Raw genomic sequence first — 11,432 nt, forward strand, 5'->3', positions numbered from 1 at the left:
TTTTGACAAAATGGATGCCAACAATGGACAGAGAGCAAGAGGAGTAGGAGGGAGAGGAAGAGGAAGAAGAGGACGAGCAAAGAAGAGAAAGAAGGAGAGCCATCTCTGATGAGATTAGGGCAACACTTGTTGATCATGTGATCAACCACGGTAACCATATCAACAACTTAAAAGCTCCTTATCACTCGTTAATGCTTTAACACGCTACTGTATAATCCAGGCTTCCATGTAAACATATGATATTGTGTATTTTTTTGGGCTTAGCGCTTCTTGCAGTGCCCTGATTAAGGTCAAAGTATTTCTAAGTCTAACACAATTACTTCACAGCACTCCCACACCTTCATGCAAGTCAAAACATCCAATGTCAATGAGAGATTCAACTCGACACACTGTTTGTCACTGATTTCAAATGGCTATGACAGTGGCAACAAGTACAATGCGTTGTAAGACTTTTCATAAGCATTTAGGAACCCTTTATAATGTGTAATTATGTCTCATAAAAAAAATATATGGAAAATCAAACCATTAATATCTCTTTTTACTAAAGACAGAATTGTTATTTTGTTGTGTTTTCCAGAAAATMGTGATTTCTTGGCTTTGGATTTAGGAGGGACAAACTTTAGAGTGRTGTTGGTGAAGATTCGCAGTGGCAAGCGGCGGACAGTAGAGATGCATAACAAAATTTATGCTATTCCTATGGAGGTGATGCAGGGGACTGGAGAGGAGGTAAGTAAGTTTGGGAGTTTCCTGTGAGTATGGACATATATCTCATTCTGTACCAAAACAATGTCAGTTGTCTCACACATTTGAAAAGGAAGTTACTGTAAATGCAATAGCTCCTATTATAGATACAACAGGACATACGTTAAGKATATTCTAACAGCCAACCTTTTCGACCTGTGTAACTTAAGCAAATGTGCTTGTGCTTGTTGAAAAATACCCTCCATTTCCCACAGCTGTTTGACCACATTGTCCAGTGCATATCTGACTTCCTGGACTACATGGGTATGAAGAACACTCGCCTGCCTCTGGGTTTCACCTTCTCCTTCCCCTGCAGACAGACCAGCTTGAATGTGGTGAGCTGACTGCTTCTTTTACAGTAATCAGCCATCTATCAACTTTTTCATCTCAGACATATTGCTCATTATATCTATATTATATAGTCTATATATCTATATTAAAATACAGCCACAAAACTGAGCCGGGATCTCCATCTTCAATTCTGCGCTTCCTTTTAGGCTCATAAGAAGCTTGTTGTCCTGTTACATGCCGCTGGCCACCACCACTTCATATTCTGCTGTGTTTTGTAGTTCTATTTTTTTTTAAGTGTGTGTTTTGGAGAGTTATTATTCCTGATATACCATACTGTCACAATGCATAATTATGATGTATGCAGTTGTAGGCCAATTTAGAACTGTTGAATGACTACATTACCCATAATTCTATCGGCATCCATTCCATTATATGTGTGTGTGTGCGTAAGTGTGTGCGTGTGTGCATGTGCGTGTGTGTGTACGTCATTAATAGAACATCTTTCTGTCTTTGTTCAGGGCATCCTGGTAACCTGGACCAAAGGCTTCAAAGCCACTGACTGTGAAGGGGAGGATGTTGTCGGACTTCTCAGAGAGGGGATTAAAAGGAGAGACGTAAGTGGAGAGATGGCATGATACTATAACCGGGGCCCAAAGTCTTTCCTGACCACGAGTCCAGAGCAGGAAAGACTTGGTATTAGTGCCTGTTCTACAGGATTACACAAAATATAAAAGCTGATATCTTATGGGCATCTATTGACAACCAAAAGTAACTTTAGGCTGCTCTTTTTGTTAGTTTTTGCCATGATATAGAAGGTTGTGATACAATATTTTAAAGTGGTATTGCTATAAAAAATGAAGTTCTCATTTCGGCAAGCATTGCTTCCCAGAGACATCCTGTACATGTGTTTCTATTGGTCGTTTCTCCAGGAGTTTGACTTGGACGTGGTGGCAGTAGTTAATGACACAGTGGGGACCATGATGACATGTGCATATGAAGAGCCTACCTGTGAGGTCGGCCTGATCGCAGGTTGGTCATCCGTGTAGCTTTTGATGTGGTGTATTCATGCATCTTAATAAACTACACCTAATTCATTATTACCTCCAACTTGGCCCAATTTACATTTKCAATTGCACACCCTGACATATCAAACTAGAACGGGCTCTCCATCTCAACCAATACTCAAAATATAGGCTAAATATCCCAAGCAGGGTTACAGCAACTCCAGAGATGGTCAGGCTCCCTGGGCTTTGCGGTGGCCACTCTGGTTTGGTTGTTCTCCGCAACACCAAGTGGTCAATCACATTGTTCTGGSTTCCACTTCACAAGAGGAGGTCAGTATAATGTTATGAACATCATGGCAAATGTTGAATTAGATTTTTATTTTTATTTTCTGATTGGCCAAAGTGGTCAAGCCTCCGATGGGCCTCCGCAGTGAACTCTTGTAGCCTATAGTTCTTCATCATTTTTTGGAGTAACAGGGTTGACTTGTTATGCTAGCCCCGCTCAGGTTTTTTCCACAAGACACCAGAAAATTGCCCAAAAAGATTAGAACTAGCTCACCTGCTTTTTCTCTATGATTTGACTATTAGATGTTCAATGTTTCATTCCCAATTTTTTTTTTAAGGAATAGTTTCACCATATTTAAACGAGAGTTCAGTTCACGTGATAGGGTTGACCTTAAAATGAGGGATAGACGTAAATTAATTACTAATCACATGAAATAAATCATCTTCAGAAATMACTTTGTCAGAGCAACAAAATAACTAGGGCTTTACAATGACGGTGAAACAACAATCTGTTGTTCATGTGATATTCATGTAATAATATGAATGRAAAAAATATATATATTTTATTTTTGAGATTTTGAGATTTGGCCTGCCTCCATGGACCCCACTTTGAGAACAACTGATCTAGACAACTACATAATATTATTGTTATTATTGTTTGATACCTGTCAAAGGTATGATTGTTGAATATGGTYTGGTTTCTGGTTTCAGGAACTGGCAGCAACGCCTGTTACATGGAGGAGATGAGGAACATTGAGATGGTGGAGGGGGATGTGGGGAYGATGTGTGTCAACATGGAGTGGGGCGCCTTCGGGGACAATGGGTGCCTGGATGATATCAGGACAGAATATGACAAAGCTGTGGATGACTTTTCACTCAACCCTGGAAAACAGAGGTGATTGGGCTGCTCTCTCTCCCAATCGAAATTACTTCACTTCGGCTAACTTTTGTTGATATTTGATATTGAATAGTCTCGTTATTAGAGATCTAGATATACCTAAATGATCGTGGTTCTTTTTCATCTCAGGTATGAGAAGATGTGTAGCGGTATGTATCTCGGGGAGATTGTGCGAAACATCCTGATCGACTTGACGAAGCGTGGCTTTCTCTTCAGAGGGCAGATATCAGAGACTCTGAAGACCAGAGGCATTTTCGAAACTAAGTTCCTCTCCCAGATTGAAAGGTTGGTAGACATTTTGAATCTGCGATTGAAATGGTAACTGACTGAGTCATCATAACTTCCTTTTGTTGTGCAATGGTCTCAACAAAATGTCCTCTTACCCTCAGTGACCGGTTGGCMCTACTGCAGGTGAGGTCCATCCTGCAGCAGCTGGGTCTGGACAGCACATGTGATGACAGTATCATCGTCAAGGAGGTGTGTGGTACAGTGTCTCACCGGGCGGCTCAGCTCTGTGGAGCCGGAATGGCTGCCATTGTCGACAAAATCCGAGAGAACCGTGGGCTGAACCAAATGGACATCACCGTTGGGGTGGACGGAACACTCTACAAGCTACATCCACAGTGAGTAGTAATGATGTGATTGCAATTGGTTGAAATGACATGTATCATAGTAATTAACTGTGTGTTTCAAGTTGACAATGACATTATGATGAATGTTGAGTATGGGCCYGGAATGGTTGTGTAGTTTATTGCAGTTATAAAATATATTCCTTCTGTTCTCTATTCTCTTTGATCAAGTCCTACATCTGAATGGCTTCATTGATTTACATTTTTAGTGTAACAATAGCATGAACAAAGTCAAGTGTGTAAGTGAGACTATCCATGTCTTTTTCTATCCCTTCACAGCTTCTCAGGGATCATGCACCAGACAGTGAAAGAGTTGGCCCCTAAGTGTAACGTCAATTTCCTTCTCTCTGAGGACGGGAGTGGCAAGGGTGCAGCCCTCATCACTGCTGTGGGCTGTCGCATGCGTGAGCAGGAGGAGCAGAAGAGCTGAGTCTGTTTGGCTTACCCCCCTCTCCACTCCTCTTCCTCCTCCTCTTCTTTCTCTCCATATAGTAGCATACCACTCTAGCAATGACACTTACAGTATTTTCCARTTAACCACTCTGCTTCAGAAACCAACCATTGTTCGCCTGTGGTGGGCAGATCTCAAGGGCACCAATGACAGAACATTTACATGCTTTAAAAAATTTCACTTCTTCACCTGCTATTACCAGCCGTTTGGTCTTTGTGTTGATCTGCTATTCCGTATGCAAGGAACTGGGCTCTTTGTTTGAGTTCATCTTATTTGTGATGTTATAACACTGCTTTAGGCATTTGGGTATATGTATAATAGGAAATATTTCTGCTTTGAATGTTGTATACCTTGCTCAGGTATATAAATGTAAATGMTATTTATTTCATTTTTGTATTGGGTGGATGTTTTGACATAATGAGTTGTAAGGGAGAATCATTGCAAGGTTAAGAAGTTATCTTGTGAAATCTGGTTTTTATTTTTAACTTGGCATTCTTCTTTAAGTGTTTCAAAGATATGAAATGTCAACCTTTTTTGTATTTGCTTGATAGAATTTCTAGGGTTGTTATGAATGAACCATTGTTCCTTGACCTTTGAGTATCTTTTCATCGCTCAAGGGCAGGCTGCTCACAAGCTCATTCAAAAGTAAATGCAGCCACGCTYTAGGATGCTTCCTCAATGCATTGCTTTGGCAGTCTTTGTGAAACCTCTTAGGCTYAGTCATGTTAAGGACCAGATTCAATCAGAGCCTGCTGAAAATCAGATATCTAAAGCAACGGTATCAATAAAACTGGCTTTTGTGAATAAGACAATGACTTGAATTCCAGCAGTGCACAATGTACAAAAGAAGACATTTATAACAGAATGAATGGAGCAAGATGTGTGTGAGCATATGTTTGTATACTGCAGTTGAATGTTCAATCCTTACTGTAAGAAAAAAAATAGCTATAAGATTATATATTAAATGCTTACCTTATTTAGTGTCAGAAATCTAGAATACAATTATTTTGTACAATCAGAGATGCACAAAACGGGTCAAAAGGATGCATTGGGTTACAATMACATTTATTTTGATGTGCAACCAAATATAAAGCTGTTAGTCATCAGATAAAGACCTATTGTAAATACTTTTTCAATAAAGGTCCACTTCCATTCTGAGGTTTTGTTCATGAAATGTTCCAGTGATAGTACAGTACATTAACAATACAGTATAAATTAAACAGTTAAGCCCCWGGACAAAGATGCTATGTTAGCAACAAGATTGTATGTTATTTTGTGAAATAATTTCACCTACAATACTGTATGTCTGCACAGTCATGCAAAGCTACATATGCTTTTAATTTCAGTTATGGTAATGTTAAAATAACATTCTGCACATGAACACAATGTTTTATGAAGAAATAACTTTAACAGGAACCTGCCCTCATAAAGTAATTTATGAAATACACTGGCATTATGCAATTATCTTGAGGTGGAAAGTCATCTGACCTGAGTTGTCTACACTGTTATCAACATAGCCGTAATTAATTTCCAAAGTAGCCAGCACCAGCATATTAGAATAATGCACAGCGTAACATTTTACAATACTTTAAATGTATCAATTCCTCAGTGGAGTGACTTTTCTATGCTACACTATATCAATATCAACTTTACAAAATACAACAATATTACAATAAGCATGACCTACATCATGTGACACCATAGATAGCAAAAAATGTAGTGAGATATAACTTTGACAATTWAATTTTTTGAGCACATCACAAGTCACAACACGAAAAAAAGAGTAGTCTAGGGCACAAAACAAAAATTCAATACGCACTGTGATATTTAACAAAGGCAACAGTTACCACATATTACATTATCCTTTTTAAATTCACATGCTTTGTTTTTGACTGTTTTCGTGTTCTAAACAATGTGTTGATAGTCTTTTTTCTGATTTCAGAGAACCATTGAATAATGTATACGYCTACTGTACTCCAATACTATTTTAATTGGACCATCTTGCACTGGCAAACACTTGTTGAAGATTATTTTCAACATTTTACACCATAGCTGCCAACATGGGCTCTATGGGACACMACAGCTATCCCATATACAGTACCACTCAAAAGTTTGGACACACCTACTCATTCTAGGGTTGAGAGAATGCCAAGAGTGTTCAAAGCTGTCATCAAGGCAAAGGGTGACTACTTTGAAAAATCTRAAATATAAAATAAATCTTTTACCACTTTTTTGGTTACTACATGATTCCATGTGTGTTATTTCATAGTTTTGATGTCTTCACATMTATTCTACAATGTAGAAAATAGTAAAAATAAAGGAAAACCCTTGAATGAGTAGGTGTGTCAACTGTTGAATGGTACTCTTTCAATCCCCTTGCCACAAAACTATTAAAAGGTTGCCTCTTACAAGTCAAGTTCTGTTGTGTATGGATTTTGGTAACAGTTCTATTGCTGTAGAAAAGATTGCAATATATTCTACTGGAGAACTAGGACTACAGTGGTTACATATTTCAGAGGTGAGCTGAAAAATAATCTGTGTCGTTTAAATATCACAGTCCATTCCTCAAATTWTATTGTGGTGGATGTTACCCCATTATTCATTTGTGTAATATAATTTGTGTACTATTAATAAAGTGTGTTAATTTATCAGTCTCTTATCAGTTACTTTATATTTCAGCAAATATTTACAAGTGGGTTCACTTGCATGTTTCACAATCTGGTCTACAAAGCCAGGTACCACACAACATATACCAATATTATGCTAAAACAACACAAATAATATCACTACCTAAACACAGCAACATATAAGGCCTGGTGCTAATGCCATGGGAGTTCTCCTTCCCATTCTCCTGGAACCCATTCTCCTCCTGGATTAACAGTCATCTGTGAGGTATTTGGCGTGACTGAGTGACTGTACACAATCATAACATGATTTGTTTCACTTGACTTCTCCTAGCAACTGTCATCATGAGCTTGAGCATGTCCTCGTGTCCTTAGCATTTCATGAGCTTGACTGTGGTGTGGTCATCGTGTTGGGTGGAGTTGTGGCGGACCACAGTACCCTTGGTGTTCTCAGTGCGATAGCTGCGTGTCATCCTGAAGGTCTGTGTGTGCTGCAATTCCATCTTGTCCTCCTCCGACACCTTTATGAAGGGTAACCAGCTGAAAGCGTGACGGAACCCCGAGCGGAATCTAGAAAAAGAGATGCCAAAGGGAATATCAGCCAGATCAAGTTAGCCAGCTAACGTTGACAAGCACTCCAAAATGAACTATTGCTTTATTGCTTCATTAATAAAGTTCAACCTAAAAAGGTGGGTTGTAGGTTGTTGAATCAATAATATCATGCAACTGCCACAATATGAGTTTAGTGATGTCCCTCTGGCTTTACCTTTGGTTGAGGCAGCAGTAGATGATGGGGTTGTATATGGTGGAGCTCATGGCCAGCCAGAAGATGGCCAGGTATACCTGCTGGATGTACGTCTGCATGTAGATTTCCTTGTTGAAGCTGCCCAGGATGAAGTAGATGTGGTAGGGCAGCCAGCACAGGGCGAAGGTCATCACCACCACTATCATCATCTTCACCACCTACATGGAGCACAAAACATCACAACTCACTGAGACAGCCGAGCATCTCTGATGCCATGGCAACTATGTGGACCAGACCTGGGTCTAAGCACTTMCTTTGAAGCGTTTGTTTTTGGTATGTATTTGCAATGGCCATACTGGTGGAATACTGGACACGATGCTTTAAGTAAATAGAGATACACATTTTTTTTAAAGCAGGTTCTTATAAACTGTTCAGTCAAGGCTTTGCATTAATATGACATAGCTGACCTTGCGTTTGGCGTGGATCTGATTCTGGTAGTGWTCTGAGGCCTCCCCCGGTATCTCACTGCCCCACAGTGTCTGGCCAATAAGGCTGTAGGTGATCAACATCACCAGCAGGGGGAGCAGGTAGATCAGTATGATCATAGCTATCTGGTATCTGTGAGACAGTAGGATATTGTTCAGGCTCAAGTATTCCAGACAGAATTATGTGATAATGTGCGCTTGGTCTTCGAACATGACATAACATCCATTTCTAACCATGAAAAAAAGAAAACACTTTGATCTATGTTGTCATTATAGCAACTACGTCTAGACAGACACACATTACTGGAAAAGGTATTGTGGGTGTCTCACGTGAGATGGTGTTTCCCACCATAGTCATCAGGCCAGTTGACCATGCAGATGGTCCGTGGTGGATAATGCTGGGTGACAGAGTAGTAGCACTGGGGGAAAGCCAGGGAGAATGCCACCGCCCAGATGAGACCAATCACAATCTTGGTGGATGTGGAGGACAGCCTTGGTTTCAAAGGGTAAATTATGGCCATGTATCTGTGGAAGAGAAACAAGCAAAAATCAGATACAGACAGATGTATAACAGTACATGTATTAGACTGCTTAGAGTGCTGAAGACTGAAATGTTCTGAAAACCATGGTGATGCTCACTCATCACAATCTCACGGTCATGATAAGTGAATGGTAGTGCACTTTGCCGATAATCATTCTGTAATATATGAGTAACTGTTGTTCATCAGAGCTTTGAAAACAGCAATGTCTACAATACAGTGGATTTTTTTTACTCATTAAGATATATCGAATTGAATACAAAAAGGATGTGGTGCAGCAGTCAGAGTTATCCAGCTGTCAATGGAATATCTCATTGAATAGCATGCATATCATCGAAACACACACGGTGAGAGAGAGAGAGAGATGTAGAAAGGTTCAGAGATGAAATGGGAATGTAACTAGGGCTCTATTAAATCCGCATCGCAGAAGTTCAGCTTTACAGCGTGATTGAAATTGAAATGGCAATGTTCCCGTTTTAGCCGAGAGRGCATTCACCGTAAACACTGCATATGTTGGCTCAATCGTAAATMACCTTTACATTACTATRGCGGAACCCGTAACGCTTCAGCTTTACAGATAGTCTACTGTTTAAGGGCTATATTCTATAGCTCCATAGGGATATACAGAGTAATATACGTATTGTCCTTATATCAACAGAATAGGTGGATTTAGGAAAGCTAGCGCGCTCTTTTACCCGCACAAAGACAGACAGACTTCACAGTGCATGTCTGTCACACACCCAGACAGGACTAATAAAACCTTTTGAAGGGATACATGGTAAATATGTTGTAAGCAAATTCAATAATATAATAATTACAATGTATTGCACCATTAGGATGTACAGTGCAGTAAGCTATATTTAAAAATACATTTTAATATAACTCAGAAATATAATACAAATTAGCGTATGTGATGATTATTGGATTATTGTCTACTTCAATGACAAGTAGCGTCATTACGCATATATCTGACTGATGCGGCCATTGTAGAGGTTGATATGATTATGTCTTTGGAACGTGCCTAATTTAAAGAAATTCCCCATGGTTTGAGTGGACATTTTTACTTTTGATGTCCCTGAACAATTGTGTGTTCTCTACAGACTAGAGTATGCAGGCTATATCACATAATAGGAAGAAGGCTCGTTGTATGTTCTTACCTGTCAACCGCAATAGCTGCCATAGAGTAAATGCTTGAAAACATGGCTGTGATGGGATAGAAGTTCTGAAACCTACAGTATCCCAACCCGAAGTACCAGTCGTTGTGTATAGCATAAACAAAATTGAAGACAGTGTTAAAAGTAGCCATCGAAACGTCCGAGAATGCAAGATTTACTATAAAATAGTTAGTCACTGTCCTCATTCTTTTGTGCGCCAAAATTATCCAAATTACAGTGACATTTCCTGTGACAGACACAATCACTATCAGTGAATAAGCAATTGCCCACAGTGCCACTTGCCAATCCGGCTGTTCAAAACGATTGATGGTCGTCTCGTTTCCATAATCCTGAAAATATATGGTTGTTGAGAGGTTGAACGGTTTCGAAGTTGTATCCATCTCTACCTCAAATTGCACAAAATAATTTTGGAAACAGCATTGGACAATTAATAATTAGTTCAGATGTCATCCTCGAGCACATTGTCCTCTCCTTGAACAAAAACMATCCATTTCAGAACCATTAAGATGTTGTTAAATCAGAGTACCCTCTCCAGCCATCTTCTGAGTAACGGTAGCCCCGGCTGAAGTGGGCTCCATCCAACCTCTGGAGCCTTGCCAGTGGCGCGTGCGTAAAACTGAGCTGCCAACAGTGGTTGGAGAGCTACGGTTTTGGAATGTGCGCAAGAGCCTACTAAAGTGTAGGGTTTGAGATTTCAGTGTGATACAACATCTGTGAAAGTACAGGTGCGCACTTTCAACAATAACATCTGATTTTAGAAGTGGTGTCAATACAAATAGCAAATATAGCCGCATGCAGCAGACTTCCAGAAACCTGCAGAACACAATGAAGCAAAGCAGGCACACAAATAGGAGCAGGTTTGGGGAGTAACTGATTACATGTTATCAGTTACATGTAATATGATTACAAAAAACGGTAACTAATCTACTACGTTACCAGAAAATTTTTTTTTTGTAAAGTTTGGGTAATCCAAAGTTTCCTTACTGATTACAATTTTGGATAGGCAACTAGTAACTCTAACAGATTAAATGTACAAATCAAAATGTATTGGTCTCTACATAGATTTGCATATGTTATCACAGGTGCAGTGAAATGCTTGTGTTGCTATCTCCAACAGTGCTGCAATACCTAGCAATAAATTAAGAAAATACACCATTTATTTTTAAACAATTCTGTATTATATAGGATGAGCCATGACTAGAATACAGTATATACATATAAAGTGGGTGAAACAGTATGTAAACATTATTAAAGTGACCAGGGCAGGGTACTGATGATTGTTTAACAGTCTGATGGGCTGGAGATGGCAGTTGTTTCTCAGTCTTATGGTCCCATCTTTGATGCACCTGTACTGTCTCCGCCTTCTAGGTGGGTGAACAGGCCGTGGCTCAGGTGGCTGACATCCTTGACGATCTTGTCCTTCCTGTGACAACCCTGGATATGAGTTAGTGAGTTAGTTAATCAATAAGGCCCGAGGGGGTGTGGTATATGTCCAATATACGATATACGACGGCTAAGGGAGTTGCGTCATGCATAAGAACTGCCCTTAGCCGTGGTAAGTTGGC

At 39.7% G+C, this 11,432-nt stretch overlaps 2 protein-coding genes across 2 annotated transcripts in view; one reads left to right on the top strand and one right to left on the bottom strand.

Annotated features, from left to right (window-relative positions):
• Positions 1–6,947, top strand: part of hk1 (hexokinase 1) — a 47,646-nt gene extending 40,699 nt beyond the window's left edge. The window contains 8 exon segments of the mRNA XM_070448614.1: positions 578–726; positions 957–1,076; positions 1,551–1,646; positions 1,962–2,061; positions 3,033–3,216; positions 3,349–3,504; positions 3,609–3,842; positions 4,128–6,947. Of these exon segments, the coding sequence (XP_070304715.1) occupies positions 578–726; positions 957–1,076; positions 1,551–1,646; positions 1,962–2,061; positions 3,033–3,216; positions 3,349–3,504; positions 3,609–3,842; positions 4,128–4,278 (1,190 nt within the window). The 3' untranslated portion in view covers positions 4,279–6,947.
• Positions 6,935–10,501, bottom strand: tacr2 (tachykinin receptor 2). Its single transcript, XM_024007203.2, has 5 exons — positions 9,850–10,501; positions 8,484–8,678; positions 8,136–8,286; positions 7,690–7,886; positions 6,935–7,493 (listed from the first exon to the last, which is right to left on the bottom strand). Exons 1-5 carry the CDS (start codon positions 10,245–10,247, stop codon positions 7,295–7,297), a joined length of 1,140 nt encoding a protein of 379 aa, XP_023862971.1. The 5' UTR covers positions 10,248–10,501; the 3' UTR covers positions 6,935–7,294.
• Positions 10,502–11,432: the final 931 nt, after the last annotated feature.

The sequence above is a fragment of the Salvelinus sp. IW2-2015 genome, linkage group LG18 (genome assembly GCF_002910315.2).
Source record: "Salvelinus sp. IW2-2015 linkage group LG18, ASM291031v2, whole genome shotgun sequence".
NCBI classification, from domain to species: domain Eukaryota; kingdom Metazoa; phylum Chordata; class Actinopteri; order Salmoniformes; family Salmonidae; genus Salvelinus; species Salvelinus sp. IW2-2015.